Raw genomic sequence first — 17,210 nt, forward strand, 5'->3', positions numbered from 1 at the left:
ACTGCAAGGCAGTACATTTACCTCAGTCTTTCTTAAAATAAGCATTTTAGCTATTATTTCCTCTCATGTTGGTGGACTGCCTTGCGAAGCAAGGCAGTACATTTACCTCAGTCTTTCTTAAAATAAGCATTTTAGCTATTATTTCCTCTCATGTTGGTGGACTGCCTTGCGAAGCAAGGCAGTACATTTACCTCAGTCTTTCTTAAAATAAGCATTTTAGCTATTATTTCCTCTCATGTTGGTGTACTGCCTTGCGAAGCAAGGCAGTACATTTACCTCAGTCTTTCTTTAAATAAGCATTTTAGCTATTATTTCCTCTCATGTAAGGCAGTACATTTACCTCAGTCTTTCTTAAAATAGGCATTTTAGCCATTTTTTCCTCTCATGTTGGTGGACTGCCTTGCGAAGCAAGGCAGTACGTTTACCTTAGTCTTTCTTAAAATAAGCATTTTAGCTATTTTTTTTCTCTTATGTTAGTGAGAGTTACGATGGCCGACAGACATAAGTCTTTCTTAAAATAAGCTTTTTTGCTATTTTTGTTCTGGTCTTAGGTTATTTTTGTTCTGGTCTTAGGTTCAGTCCACTAGGCATGTACTGCCTAGTGGACCGAAAATAAAAGGCATGTATTGCCTTTTATTTTAGAAAATATAAGGCATGTAGTGCCAAAAGAAAATACATGTACTGTAAACCCCAAGCCTGCTTACCAGTCTTTCTTAAAATAAGCATTTTACCTTTTTTTGCTTTGGCCTCAGTACATTTACTTCAGTCTTTCTTAAAATGAGCTTAAGCATCATTTTAAGTCAGTAAAATGATACTTAAGCAAGGCAGTAAATTTACACCAGTCTTTCTTTAAATAATCATTTTAGCTATTTTTTTCCCCTCTCGGTTTTCTTTGTTTTTATTGCATTTTAACATTTGTTGTTTTGCAAAGCTGACCCATCAGCAGACCAGTACATCATACTCGCTGGAAAATGTCAATCTCTGATTGGCTGACACTTAACATCTTGTATCTACGCCTGTGACGTAAGGTGCTAAATCTGCCAGCCAGCTGTGTTGACAGTCTCAAAAAACCTATTTTGTTGCATTTTTTAAAATTGTTGTTTTGCTGAGCTGACTGGTCAGCTGTAGGACACGTCATACACGCTGGAAAATGCGAATCTCTGATTGGCTGACATGAATTCCCAAGCCGCTGAAGCTTCTGGAACTTTCTGGCACTCTCTGCTTCCGAGTCTGCTACGGTCAAGGTAAGACGTGTTTGTGTTTTCTCCATAAAATATAGTATTTTAATTTTTAATTTGATTAGAATATTATTGTAAATGCTTACAGTTGTTAGATTTAATGTGTTGTTTGAGACAGTTGGTCGATTTTAAAAGTTTAATTGCTGTGGAATATTTCGTTGTGGCTCTGATTGCGTACTTGCTAGCTTGATGGAACAGGATTTTTCTGGATTTATACGGGAAGCTAAATGTTTATACGCCCACAAGACGCTAAAGAATAAATTGCTGTGGTGTTTTTAATTATCATGTAATTTCTTTCGTATCTTTATATGTGATATATAGTCATATACCGGCATTATGTGAGATATTTTTCCACCTGGGAGGGTCCGGTTTTTATTTTGCTTTTGTTAGAAGCACAGCAGTGGGCAGATCCCACTGACTTCATACTACTGCGAGTCCACACCGATCGATTTGAGTGTTAAGGGCGTCTGGTTTATAGTTGAAGCTTATGTAGCGACGTTTCGCGAAGATGGTGGTTCGCAGTTGAAGCCTTTCAGGTGTTTTTGGATGCGTTCACCCTGCAGCCTGAAGTGATCCAATTCTGACTTTTTTGGTAATTCCGATTTTTATTTTGTTTTTTGCCCGGGCCGTTCACACTACCAGTAAATGCGACCTGTATGTGTTCTGCAGAGTGAACGTTCAAACGACCTGAAAGTGTCCCGCATGTGCAGTAGAGGGCGCAATAGCGTCCGCGTTCTCGGTGTTCCGCCAACCGCCATAAAAAGAAGAAGAGCTCAGTGTTTGCGGAAGTAAACATGGTTGCTAATGATGGAGCATAGCTTACATATTTGAAGTTGTCTGACCGGAGCAGCAAATTAACAGCTTAATCCTCGTTATTGTCCTCATTTACTTGTACAGTAAAAGACTTGGTTCATTTGGTTAAAATTTACTTTTTCAATTTACATATTTAAAACCTTTTAGATTTATTTGTTTAATCTCTGCTTTTTCATTATATTTTGAACTAAGTTGTAAAATCTATAGATGTTTGCAACAGTTATGAAAAGTATGTCGGTCCTGCATACAAGCCTCAGAACTTCTAAAAAGTTTTTTAAAATTATTTATTTTTACACCTCTTTTTTAATGGCCATTTATTTTGCTTCTCATTACAGCTTTTCACTTGTGCGAGACTGAGATTTGGAAGTTTTCTGCTGCTGCTGCCAAGATCCTAACCTCTGCATCACCACACCATCAACTTAATCCATCTACATACATATACCTCTTAATCCTACACATACTTTATCTACATATTGAAATAAGTTTTTTGCACATAGTAACATTCACACATAGTCCTACAAATACTGTTTAATTTTAGATATTATTTGTAAATAACCAGGTTTCCCCCCCCAGGTGTCTTTTTTTTATTCTGGTCTTACAGGATGCCACGTCGGGGTCGTCGGTCCGAGTCTGCTAAGGTGAGATGGAGGAAGCTGGAGAGTGTGCCGGACGTCGCCAAGGTATATAAATTACATATTGCAGTAATTGTTTTTGTCTAACAGTAGTTTTTACTGTAGTATTGACTTTAAGCATGATCACAATTGTTTCTGTGTTGACAGCCGGGGACATCAGCGCTCACGTCTCGGGCTTGGACCACCACCGAGTCTCCGCCGAAGAAGGTATAGCTACCATTTTACTTTTATTAACTTATTGTTAGATGATAAAGTCTTTTGCTTTACTCATTCCATTTATGTCTTTAGACGTCGCGACTGCTGGAGGGTGGCCTGCCCGACCAGGTAAGTTCATGACAAGTTCAGGATCATTTATTTACAATAACCCAATCCAGTTATGTTTGTGGTTAGTCTAAAAAAATGTTTTATATAATTTTTTTGTAGATGTCGCCTGCCGTGGTGCGCCAGGAGGATCCCCGTGCGCCATCGACCTCTCCTGGGTCACGTATGTGGATAAAATTTGTGTTGTTTTGTGTTTAAATTTTCAGAGGCCTGAAAGTCTAATCTTGATAATTACATGTCTCTAAACAGGCCGTGGGACGGGGCGTCGCCATCGGGTGGAGACGTGGCCAGCTTCCCGGGTGACCAGACGGAGCTGCAAGTTGGTTCTGCCTACTGCCGAGGCTCTGGAGAAGAAGGTACTTTTTTTTGTCAATTTCATATGCAAATCTTGGTTTGGATGATAAAATCAATCATCAAACTTTAATGGTTTTTCTTTCTTTTTTTTCTTCAGTTTGCTCTTTTGGTTGGTGATTCTCATCTGCGTGCTATCGTGGATGGGTATTCTACCATGCCAAAGGGCGACTTCTCCTTAGGGTTGCTTGCATCCCCTGGAGCCTCTGCGGAAGAGTTGCGGCTTGAGGTCCAGAATACACTTCTGCCTCGGTCCCCCGAGGTGATCTGTCTTCTGGCCCCAAGCAACAACTTGACCGCCAGCAGGACCTTCGTGGAGGCCGGACGGGACTTTGCCAGGTTGTTGCGTACTGTCTGCGAACTCTCTGCTAATGTAAGTATACGTATAAGTGTACTGCATGTATTCATGATCAAATACATCTGAAAACTTGTCGTATGTTAATTTGGTTCTTTTATTTTGATTGAAATTGACAGGTGGTTGTTGTGGACTTTCCTCCGCGACTTGTCGTGGACCAAAGTGCCCAACATCTGCTGCGGCAGGAGTATCGCCGTGTGGCTGCTCAGAGAAGTAAGTGACGGATTCAATTTGTGTTTATACTAAAACTTCAGCAAATTAACATTTTATGGTGTTCAGGGTTCAGATGTATAAAAAATGTACTTATTTTTACTTTCGTTATCTTAAATTACTACATTGTTATTGTGACGGACATAAAGAATAACATTTTATTTTATTTTTTCCTGTCCAGATGTTCGGTACCTGCCTGTTACCGAGCATTTCCCGTTGAGCAGCCTGCACTTGTGGAGCAGGGATGGCGTAAGTTAAATAGATTTTTTTGTAATTTTAAAAATATTATTAATGGTGTACTGTATTTTATAAAATGTCTTTAACTGTTATAGGTTCACCTGAGCGACCATCCTGGGATGGAGGTCCTTGCTCAGTTGCTTCAGGCGGCGGTCTGCTCGCAACTTGAGTTAAGTGCACCGAAATCTCCAGCTCCCGTGACGTTGGCTCCTCCCCCTCCTGGGACGGCTTCCCCCCCGGCGGTGAGACGTCCCCTGCCCCGGCTGGTTGTGGTTGGCGAGGTGGCTGCTCCCCGTCGTTCGGACCCCTTCGACTGGACTGTGGTTGGTGGCCGTAAGGTACTGGATACATACTTAGTTGATTTAAGCAATGTTTTTGCATGTTTAACTCTTTAAAAGTCCATGAATGTGTATATTTGTCTTTTTAACATGTGTTTTGTGATGGGGTATTAGCAAGAGTCCGCCTCCCTGAGTGTTCATTTCAACTTTTGTTTAAAGTGCTGATTAGAAACTACATAACTTTCTTTGTTTAATTGTGTTGAGAAGAAAAATTGGAATTATGCTAAAATTATTGAGCCATTTTTTTCCCCAGAAGATCAGGTAAATCTTTAAAACCGGCATTTTGAAAATGTGAAAGGGAACTGGCTTACAAACATAAAATATGAAGTGCTACATAAGTCCCGTCTGTTATGTGAAATCTCACATCTTCAAACAGTAATTATGCATATTTTAAGAAACTGGGAAAAGTTGTCCAAGTAACGACAAAAAGCAACTATGACAAGTGGGACCGGAGTAACAGCAAAAATGGCGAGATTGTGATATTGATTGGTGTGAGAAATTTGTCAAACACATTTTGTAATGTATAGTTTAGTGGTTTATGAAATGTAGTTTATTGATGCCCAAGTAGAAATTGCTTATTTGCTGAAAAGGTAGTTTATCCAGGGTGTTAATATTAGTAAATGGAAATGAAACCATAAGCAATATAAAATTAATAGAATATAAAATGAATAAATGAAATGACTAGAGTGCACATGAATATGTATCAATCTATAAATGAGTCAAGAAAAAACTTAAACACTCAGAGTTGGTTATTGTACATAAAGAATTATGCAACTAATAAATGTGCAGCATACAGGGGTGGTCTGTTTTTTAACTGCAAGACAAAAAAGTGAAACTTGCAAAAAGAGTCTAAGGCACAGTGAAGATTGTGAAGATGATGATAACGATGATGGCATTTGTATTAGAAATCTAGAGAATTATAGGCATAAAGGGTAAGATGAGGTAAAGACAGGTGTAGAGGCAGCTACTCAGAGATCCAAGCTGAGGAATGGCGGCGCTGTGCAGCTGTAAGGAGTCGATCACCAGGGGATGAAGAAGAGCCACTCCCCAAGCAGCTAGTAAGCAGCATCCAGTTGTGGTGAGCTCCAGGAGTTAAGGTAGTAAACCTTTGTGAGCTCACAATAAAAAAATAAAAAAATTTCCAACTTGAAATTTATGTAACTTGTGTTTGTGAAATAAGTGTTTCCAAATGAAAAAAGAATTTGTAACATTACACCCTTAAGGTTGTGTAATTAGGCCCGAGCAGCTAAGCGCTGCGAAGGCCTATTGTAATCGTGCTGTTTATTAGGCCCGAGCAGCTAAGCGCTGCGAAGGCCTATTGTTTTTCGAATGTTTATTATTATTTTTCTTCTGTCAAATGAATTGCCTTTTTGGGGGCTTTAACATATTCAAAAACTCACCAAAATTGGTAGGCCCATAGAGACTGTGAAAAATTTACGTATTTTAAGGTCCGCGCAAAAATCGCAAAAAAAATGGCTCAACAGCGCCCCCTAGAAAATTTCAAAAGACCCTTTCCTATTCACTTACTTTATTGTAGAGACTTGAAATTTGGTACACTTTTAGAACTCCCCAAGGCACTCAGAATTTATAATTGTTCTCATAGTGTATGTCAAACAGGAAGTCGGCCATTTTGGATTGAATTTGCAAATTTCACCCCATTTTGGCCGTTTATAGCCTTCGCATTTGATCGAACTCCTCCTAGGGCTTTTGATGGATCGGCTTCAAACTTGGTCAGTTGGTTCAGAAGGCATGCCCGATTAAAAGTTATCAAAACGGTGAGTTTTCGTGCATGCTGAAGGGGTGATACTAGGGGTCAAAGTTCACTGACTCACCATAAAATAATAAACAGTTATATCTCCTACAAAGAAACTCACAGAGCCACCAACCTTTCTGTGTGTGATCACCTTTGAATGCCCTACAAGACCCAATTGTGAAATTTTGAGATCACATAAGCCACGCCCCCTTAGAACAGGAAGTTTCATGTTTTATTTTGATCGGTCCCTATCTGACCTCTTTAACCTAATCAACATGAAACTGTGTCCACAAACAGAAGACATGTTGGTGTGTTATGGTTTCCAACGCTGTTTGTTTTGGATGCAGCAAGTGTGCGTGGCGGCGTGGCGAATATACCTGTAACGCCGTGTCCATACGTTTGGCTGTTAATTCCACAATTGTGAGTCCAGCTGCACCAAACTCACTGAGATCGATCCTTATCCAACTCCGGACAGTAATCCAGTGCAATATTTGGTGGGCGTGGCCTAATGTCTCAACAGCGCCCCCTAGAAGACTTTAAATCATCAGCCCCAAGCCATGCTTTAACCTAGAATTATGAAACTTGGTACACATGTGTATCTTGTAAGGATGTACAAAAAAGTCTCTTGAAACCATGGTCCAAACCCAACAGGAAGTCGGCCATTTTGGATCAAAGCCGCCATTTCCGGTTTTTCATAGACGTCGCATCTGTTCGAACTCCTCCTACAGCTTTTGAGATACAGACTTCAAACTCGCTCAGCACACACTTAAGACATTGAAGGTGAAAAGTTATCAAAAGAATTCTCGTACATCAAAGCATGTGGGCGTGGCTAAGTGTCAAACTTTGGCTTTGTGCCATGAAATACTAAAATGCAATAACTTCTACAGGAAAAGTGACAACTTCATCAGACTTTCCATGTCTCATTATTGGCCAGCCTTGATCACATTCACAAGGTCATATGATGACATCACCTTAGCCACGCCCCCTCCAACAGGAAGTCACCTGTTTTTGTCTGCCGGAAGTCTTTCTTTTACTCTGACTCAAATGGGTTCAGTGCTGTGCAAATTGATATAAAATGACATGATGATGAACTATGTGTATGTTGGCTGCTAGCTGAAGCATGTGGACGTTCCTTATTAGCAAATAGCAATGCTAGCCATGTCTACGATCATCTCTAAATCAACCAGGCTTCATCCAATTTGCACCAGATTTTCTATGATCGACTGTGGTGATCCTCTAAAGCTTGGATTATAACTTGACTTCACTTCACTCCCTAGGTTAATCAAAAAGCTGTATCTTATCTCTACATTGGCTAATCTGCATGAGATGTTATGGGCTGCAGCAGGGAGCGCTGCTGTAAACACAATGCAGCTAATGTCAACACAAGTGACAAGATAGTATCAATCAAGCTGTTCAGATGCACATTCATTCTCCCAAAACTTAAACTGACATGATTTGTGGTTGTTGGTGGTGAGGCTGAACACTGACACCCAGGTGATGATGATGTTTATTATAATTTAATAAAAAGAAGCTCAAACACAGTCCAGAACGGGCAACATGGCAGGAAAACTTGCACACATCTAATACAGGTAGCCACTGAAACAACTGAAGACTGAATGCGACAGCTACATTATAACTTGATTCCACTTAGCCCTGTAGGTTAAGTGGAATCAAACCAAACCAACTTTATTTACAAATCACTTTAAAACAACCACAGCTGATACAAAGTGCTGTACATTAAAACACAACATAATAAAAAAAATAAAACATACAGCTTAAAAACAAAAACATATAATTTGAAACTAGATCACGCTGGTGATGAAAGTCATGTAAATTAGATGGTGCAGAAGTGTATGAACAGCAGCTGTGAAGGTTACCAGCCTGTTTAGTTCAACCTATCTCTGTGAATCAGCGTTTTCTGACATGAACTTCATCAAGAACAAACACAGAACATGCCTCACTGATGCACATCTGAAAGATGCACTCACAGTTGCACTTTCAAGTTACACACCACATTATGGAGTACTGGTGAACAGCAAGCAATGCCAGTCTTCTCACTAATAAGAAAACCAATACCAGATGTGAGTGGCAACATGGCAGTGTCATGGCAAAGTTGAATTAAAATATTGAGGAATTGTGTTCAATTTAAAAGTGTGTTCATGACATGCAAGAGTTACAATTTTCTTAAAAATGCAGCAGATTTGGTCATGAGTTCAAAATGTGATAAGATTGATTTAAAAATATGTAAGTTGATTCTTTTTTGAGGCAATATTCCATGTCCCCATGTTTTGCTTACAATTATTTTTTGTAAAATGTGCCAAATTTGTACAACAAAGTATTTAATTATACATTTAGATGCTTGCACGCTAGCTGGAGATGTGCATCAGCAACCCTCCCGACCACACTAAGGGAAAAGGGTGCAGGAAAATGGATGGATGGATGGATTGAGATGTTTACCATTATTCAAATATAAACAAAATGCCTTTTAAATATAATTTTGTTCTTTACACACCTTTTTGTTGATGGATATGTTCAATTTCATGTGTCCCCAGTGCAGCGTAATAGACTTAATCATGACATTTAAACTATAAAATATATTTTTATATTTATGTTTTTCTTCAATAAGTTAATTGACTGGACTAAACCTTATTTTAATATGCAATTTATACTACTGAAACTATTTTCTCATTTGATATTTTCTTCATATTATACATGTGCCAGTACTAACTTTCCACCCTGTTAGGATGTTTCAATTCTGCCTTCAAAAAGTCTAAAATTCCATAAAAACCATTTAATGTAAATGACATCAATTGGTTCTGATGTGAATTCAACCATGGAAAACAAAGTAAGCTTCAACTGTCACCATCTCTGTACTTTTCTTATTTTAAATATGTTAAACCTGTATATGTAAACTTAAAGTTCCGCCCTGTTAGGAAAGATTGTGAAAAATGTTTATTCAGTAGAATTAAAAAAACCTAATATTACAATTAGTCATTAAAGTTTTGTTATTTTGTTGAAGTTTAGCTAGCTAAATGTTGACCACATAAAGAGTTACAGGTAGATTAGTTAGACATCTACCTATAACTAGAATTCCTGTTTGGAACATACCAGAGTGTTATGTTCCACTCTGTTATGATCCACCCTGATAGGAAAGATTGTGAAAATGTTTAATCAGTAGAAATTAAAAAACATAATGTTAGATTTATTCACTAAAAGTTTGTCATTCGGTTGAATGTTAGCTAGCTAAATGTTGACCACACAAAGAGAAACAGGTAGATTAGTTAGAAAAGTTCCACCATGTTATTTTCCACCCTGTTATGTTCCACCCTGTTAGAAAAGATTGTGAAAAATGGTTATTCAGTAGTATTTAAAAAATATAATGTTAGATTTAGTCACTAAAAGTTTGTTATTCGGTTGAATGTTAGCTAGCTAAATGTTGACCACATAAAGAACTACAGGTAAATTAGTTAGAAAAGTTCCACCCTCTTATGTTCCACCCTGGTATGTTCTTGAACCAAATAAGGTAGAAATTAGGGTGAAAAGAAATAACTTTGTCAATTAAAAAATTTTGAGATGATGGAATAGAGTTGCAGAGTAGTCTGAGGTATTATCAGATGACTTTGCCATTTGTCTGTTTTCATTTAACTAGTTACCCCCATTGACTCTTGTGAGGGGAACAATGAGTACCTGTCATGGAAAAATCCACTACAGGGATATCACATGTTCTTGCCAAATAGAGCCAGGAAAAAATCTCTACATATACTTTGACTTCAAAGAGCAAATCCTGCAACTAATAATGAAAATCATCAGATTTTAGAATCAAAGACTTTGATTTTCCACCCTGTTATTGGAGAATACACCATGTTATGTTCCATTCCACAAAAGTTTTTATTAAATATTGTTACAGAAACATTAAGTACTGTGGATTTTTCTGAAGCATGTTGGGAGTTGAAGACCAATAAATGCAAATATTGGTATAAGTTCTTAAATTACCAATATTTTCAATGCTGTCAGTAATAATGAGTAAAAGAACAGATTTTTCTTTACAATAGTCATAAATGATTCGTAACGTCATGATGTGTTAGAATTTCAAGAATAAAACATATTATATAGTAAAAGGGAAAAACTCTATGTAAGAAATGTCATTATTTTTTAAAATTTAAATGTTTAACTATTTGTGGTCCATATCTAAATGTTCATAACAGGGTGGAACACATTCAGAGACAATGGTGAAAAAAACCCACATGTAATAATTAATTTATCCAATCCTGAGCTTGCCCATTATTAATTTCTTATTGTTAAACATGTCAGTGTTGTAACAAAATATTTAAAACTTAAAACAATACTTTTTTTTCAAAAATCCTGAGGCCGAAATGTTGCTGCAAAAAGAATCACACAAATACTGAGATTAAAAGAGATAAAGTGCTGAATATTGATATCTGTTTCCCACCTTGTTTTTGTTGCTAATTGTTGTGAGAAATCATTAACGTGAACAGTGCCTTCTCATGGATGAGTATTCTCATGGATCAGTAACATTAATCATTACTGATAATGTATAAGGCAAACTGAGTAAATTTGTTATTTCAGAAGAGCGTGTCAAACTGGTAGCCTTTATATGACTCGGTACCCATGAAGTAGCTCTCAGTTTCAAAAAGGTTGGTGACCCCTGATTTACTCGCTGCAGCCAATCAGCAACAGATTTCTGTGCATTGTCTGTGAGCAAAGCCAAACATGACACACTGAGTAAATTCAAGGAGGGCGGGCTCGGCTGCTCCGTCAGAGCATCGGCGGTGGCTGGGGGAAGGCGGTGCTGGGCACACGCGGTGGCTATAGGCCGAGCGGCGCTTGGCTGCGAGGGCCGCTCGATGCTCCGCGGAGCTTTAATTATATTATTATTTTTCTAACGACAAATGAATTGGCTTTTTGGGTGCTTTATCATATTCAAAAACTCACCAAACTTGGCGGGCGCATAGAGAACGTGTGAAATTTACGTATTTTAAGATCCTCGCAAAAATCGCACAAGAAACGGCTCAAGGGCGCCCCCTAGCAACTTTCAAAAGACCCTTTTCTATTCACTTACTTTATTGTAGAGACTTGAAATTGGTACAGTTTAGAGCTCCCCAAGACACTCAGAATTTACAATTAATGTCATAGTGCAACTATCCTAGGAAGTCGGCCATTTTGGTTTGAAGTTCCGATTTTGAGCCCATTTTGGTCGTTTACAGACGTCGCATTTGATCGAACTCCTCCTAGGGATTTCGATCGATTGGCTTCAAACTCGGTCAGATTGTTCATAAGGCATGGCCGATTCAAAGTTATCAAATTCGTGAGTTTTCGAGCATGTTGAAGGGGTCGTTCCAGGGGTCAAAGTTCACCGACTCACCAGAATGTAATAAACTGTTATATCTCTTACAAATAAACTCACAGAGCCATCAAACTTTCTGTGTGTGATCACCTTTGGATGACCTACAACACCCAGTTGTAAAATTTTGAGATTACCTAAGCCACGCCCCCTTACAACAGGAAGTGTCATGTTTTACTGCGAACGTTCACTATCTGACCCCTTTGACCTAATCAACATGAAACTGTGTCCACAGACAGAAGACATGTTGGTGTATTAGGGTGTCCAACCCCGTTTGGTTTGGATGCAGCAGGTGGGCGTGGCGGCGTGGCGAAGTGACCTTTAACGCCGTCTCCTTACGTTTGGCCTTGAATTCCACAGTTTAAAGCCCAGCTTCACCAAACTCACTAGGTTTGATCCTTGTGGGCCCCTGGACAGGAATCCGGTGTGATTTTTTGTGGGCGTGGCCTAATGTCTCAACAGCGCCCCCTTGAAGATTTTAAATAATCAGCCCCAAGCCATTCTTTAACCTAGAATTATGAAACTTGGTACACTTGTGTATCTTGTCAGGACCTACAAAAAAGCCTCTTGGAGCCATGGTCCAAACCCAAAAGAAAGTCGGCCATTTTGGATTAAATTCGCCATTTGCTGTTTTTCACAGACGTCGTATTTGATCGAACTCCTCCTACAGCGTTTGACATACAGACTTCAAACTCAGTGAGCAGAGAGTTCAGATATTAAAGGTCTAAAGTTATCACAGGAATTTTTGTATGTAAAAGCATGTGGGCGTGGCTAAGTGCAAAACTTTGACTATTCGCCATAAAACATCAAAGTGAAATAACTTCCACATACAAGGTCACAGCTGCTTCAGACTTCCTACCAACCCTCAATACATTTCATGGTCAGATGATGACGTAACCTTAGCTCCTCCCACTTTGAAGGAAGTCACCTGTTTTTTCTACTGTATGTCTTATTGTTACTGAGTAATACATATGGAATAATCTTCTACCTCCTGACATAATATGACCTGATGATGAACTGTGTGATGAACTCTGACTCATGAAGGCGTGGCAACTGGCTGTCTTCACCATATGCATGCAATTGTCTCTGAATCACACACGCTCTTCCGATTGCACCAAACTGGATAGTTTGACCTGTGTTCAATGCTAAAGAGCCCAACGGTTGAATTGTGTTTACTCTACAGCGCCCCTAGGTTATCCCATCACCAATATCTCCTCTCTACATCGAATGATCTGCACGAAATTTGTGGTGTGTCCTCAGGGAACCATGCCGAAGTGAACGTGCGAACTGCCTGGCGAGGCACGCCTCAACTGTGCTAAAGGGTACGCGGTGCAAGGCGAGCGGCGGTGCTGGGTACTCCGCGGTGGCTATAGGCCGGAGCGGCGCTTGGCTGCTCGGGCCGCTTGAGGCTCCGCGGAGCTTTAATTAGGCCCGAGCAGCTAAGCGCTGCGAAGGCCTATTGTAATCGTGCTGTAAATTATTATTATTAGGCCCGAGCAGCTAAGCGCTGCGAAGGCCTATTGTTTTTCAAATGTTTATTAGGCCCGAGCAGCTAAGCGCTGCGAAGGCCTATTGTTTTTCGAATGTTTATTATTATTATTTTTTTTTATTTTTAATTTTTCTCGCCTCAAATGAATTGCCTTTTGGGGGCTTAACATATTCAAAAACTCACCAAAATTGGTGGCCCATAGAGAGTCTGAAAAATTTACATATTTTAAGGTCTCCGCAAAAATCGCAAAAAAATGGCTCAACAGCGCCCCCTAGAAAATTTCAAAAGACCCTTTCCTATTCAGTTACTTTATTGTAGAGACTTGAAATTTGGTACACTTGTAGAACTCCCCAAGACACTCAGAATTTATAATTGTTCTCATAGTGTATGTCAAACAGGAAGTCGGCCATTTTGGATTGAATTTCCAAATTTCACCCCATTTTGGCCGTTTACACACGTCGCATTTGATCGAACTCCTCCTAGGGCTTTTGATGGATCGGCTTCAAACTTGGTCAGTTGGTTCAGAAGGCATGCCCGATTAAAAGTTATCAAAACGGTGAGTTTTCGTGCATGCTGAAGGGGTGATACTAGGGGTCAAAGTTCACTGACTCACCATAAAATAATAAACAGTTATATCTCCTACAAAGAAACTCACAGAGCCACCAACCTTTCTGTGTGTGATCACCTTTGGATGCCCTACAGGACCCAAATGTGAAATTTTGAGATCACATAAGCCACGCCCCCTTAGAACAGGAAGTGTCATGTTTTATTGTGATCGGTCCCTATCTGACCTCTTTAACCTAATCAACATGAAACTGTGTCCACAAACAGAAGACATGTTGGTGTGTTATGGTTTCCAACGCTGTTTGTTTTGGATGCAGCAGGTGGGCGTGGCGGCGTGGCGAATATACCTGTAACGCCATGTCCATACGTTTGGCTGTTAATTTCACAATTGTGAGTCCAGCTGCACCAAACTCACTGAGATCGATCCTTATCCAACTCCGGACAGTAATCCAGTGCAATATTTGGTGGGCGTGGCCTAATGTCTCAACAGCGCCCCCTAGAAGAGTTTAAATCATCAGCCCCAAGCCATGCTTTAACCTAGAATTATGAACCTTGGTACACATGTGTATCATGTCAGGATGTACAAAAAAGTCTCTTGGAGCCATGGTCCAAATCCAACAGGAAGTCGGCCATTTTGGATCAAAGCCGCCATTTCCGGTTTTTCATAGACGTCGCATCTGATCGAACTCCTCCTACAGCTTTTGAGATACAGACTTCAAACTCGCTCAGCACACACTTAAGACATTGAAGATGAAAAGTTATCAAAAGAATTCTCGTACATCAAAGCATGTGGGCATGGCTAAGTGTGAAACTTTGGCTTTGTGCCATGAAATATTAAAATGCAATAACTTCTACAGGAAAAGTGACAACTTCATCAGACTTTCCATGTCTCATTATTGGCCAGCCTTGATCACATTCACAAGGTCATATGATGACATCACCTTAGCCACGCCCCCCTCCAACAGGAAGTCACCTGTTTTTGTCTGCCGGAAGTCTTTCTTTTACTCTCAATCAAATGGGTTCTATGATGTGCAAATTGATATAAATGACATGATGATGATGAACTATGTGTATGTTGGCTGCTAGCTGAAGCATGTGGGCGTGCCTTATTAGCAAATAGCAATGCCAGCCATGTCTACGATCATCTCTAAATAAACCAGGCATCATCCAATTTGCACCAGATTTTCTATGATCGACTGTGGTGATCCTCTAAAGATTGGATTATAACTTGACTTCACTTCACTCCCTAGGTTAATCAAACAGCTGTATCTCCTCTCTACATTGGCCAAACTGCATGAGATGCTGCGGGCTGCACCAGAGAGCGCAGCTGTAAACACAATGTAGCTAATGTCAACACAAGTGATAAGATAAAGTATCAATGAAGCTGTTCAGATGCACATACATTCTCACAAACTTAAACTGTCATGATTTGTGGTTGTTGGTGGTGAGGATGAACACTGAGACCCAGGTGATGATGATGATGTTTATTATAATTTAATAAAGAGCAGCTCAAACACAGTCCAGCACGGGCAACACGGCAGGAAAACTTGCAACAGCTAATACAGGAGGGCACTGAAACAACTGAAGACTGAATGTGAAAGCTACATTATAACTTGATTCCACTTAGCCCAGTACGTTAAGTGGAATCAAACCAAACCAACTTTATTTACAAAGCACTTTAAAACAACCACAGCTGATACAAAGTGCTGTACATTAAAACACAACAATAAAAAATTAAGAAATACAGCTTAAAATACAACATACAATTTAAAACTAGATCCCGCTGGTGTTGAAAGCCAAGTAAAATAGATGGTGCTGTGTTGTATGCACAGCACCTATGAAGGTTACCAGCCTGTTTGGTTCAACTTATCTCTGTGAATCAGAGTTTTCTGACATGAAGTTCATCAAGAACAAACACAGAACATGTCTCACTGATGCACATCTGAAAGATGCACTCACAGTTACAGTTTCAAGTTACACACGACATGGAGTACTGGTGAACAGCATGCAATACCAGTCTTCTCATTAATAAGGAAACCAATACCAGATGTCAGTGGCAACATGGCAGTGTCATGGCAAAGTTTAATTAAAATATTGAGGAATTGTGTTCAATTTAAAAGTGTGTTCGTGATATGCAAGAGTTACAATTTTGTTAAAAATGCAGCAGATTTGGTCATGAGTTCAAAATGTGATAAGATTTATTTAAAAATATGTAAGTTGATTCTTTTTTGTGGCAACATTCCATGTCCCCATGTTTTGCTTACAATTATTTTTTGTAAAATTTGCAAAATATGTACAACAAAGTATTTTAATTATACTTTTAGATGTTTGCATGCCAGCTGGAGATGGGCGCCAGCAACCCTCCCGACCCCACTAAGGGACAAGGGTGCAGGAAATTGGATGGATGGATTTAGATGTTTGCCATTATTCAAATATAAACAAAATGGCTTTTAAATATTAACTTTTTCTTTATACACCTTTTTGTTGTCTGACATGTTCAATTTCATGTGTCCCCAGTGCAGCGTAATAGACTTCCTCAAGACATTTAAACTATAAAATATATTTATATTTGTTTTTCTTCAATAAGTTGATTGACTGGACTATACCTTATTTTAATATACAATGTAATCTACTGAAACTATTTTCACATTTGATATTTTCTTATTATACATGTCCCAGTACTAACTTTCCACCCTCTTATGATGTTTCATTTCTGCCTTGAAAAAGTGTAAAATTCCATAAAAACCATTTAAAGTGAGTGACATCAATTGGTTCTGATGTGAATTCAACCATGGAAAACAAAGTGAGCTTCAACTGTCACCATCTCTGTACTTTTTCCTTTCTTAAATATGTTAAACCTGTATATGTTAGGCTTAAAGTTCCACGCTGTTAGGAAAGATTGTGAAAAATCTTTATTCAGTAGAATTTAAAAAGCATAATTTAGATTTAGTCATTAAAGGTTTGTTATTTTGTTGAAGGTTAGCTAGCTAAATGTTTACCACATAAAGAGCTAAAGATGAATTAGTTAGAAAAGTTCCACCCTGTTATGTTCATGAACCAAATAAGGTAGATATTAGTGAAAAAAACCCACATGTAATTATTAATTTATCCAATCCTCAGCTTGCCCATTATTAATTTCTTATTGTTAAACATGTCAGTGTTGTAACAAAATATTCAAAACTTAAAACAATACTTTTTTTTCAAAATCCTCAGGCCGAAATGTTGCCGCAAAAAAAGAATCACCCAATCACTGAGATTAAAAGTGATAAAGTGCTGAATATTGATATCTGTTTCCCACCTAGTTTTCATGGCTAATTATTGTTAGAAATCATTAACGTGATCAGTTTCTTCATAGATGAGAATCATTAATCATTACTGATAATGTATAAGGCAAACTGAGTAAATTTGTTATTTCAGAACAGAGTGTAAAACTGGTAGCCTTTATATAAAACAGTACCCATGAAGTAGCTCTCAGTTTCAAAAAAGTTGGTGGTCCCTGATCTAATCGCTGCAGCCAAACAGCAACAGACTTTTGTGCATTGTCTGT

General features: G+C 38.8%; 1 protein-coding gene across 1 annotated transcript; it reads left to right on the forward strand.

Annotated features, from left to right (window-relative positions):
• Window positions 1-464: 464 nt before the first annotated feature.
• LOC145554351 (uncharacterized) lies at window positions 465-5,724 on the forward strand. Its single transcript, XM_081613922.1, has 9 exons — window positions 465-2,731; window positions 2,831-2,890; window positions 2,972-3,007; window positions 3,107-3,167; window positions 3,254-3,360; window positions 3,456-3,728; window positions 3,830-3,923; window positions 4,102-4,169; window positions 4,253-5,724. Exons 1-9 carry the CDS (start codon window positions 2,654-2,656, stop codon window positions 4,550-4,552), a joined length of 1,077 nt encoding a protein of 358 aa, XP_081470048.1. The 5' UTR covers window positions 465-2,653; the 3' UTR covers window positions 4,553-5,724.
• Window positions 5,725-17,210: the final 11,486 nt, after the last annotated feature.

The sequence above is a fragment of the Poecilia reticulata genome, chromosome 12 (assembly GCF_904066995.2).
Source record: "Poecilia reticulata chromosome 12, P_reticulata-male-v2, whole genome shotgun sequence".
Lineage (NCBI taxonomy): Eukaryota > Metazoa > Chordata > Actinopteri > Cyprinodontiformes > Poeciliidae > Poecilia > Poecilia reticulata.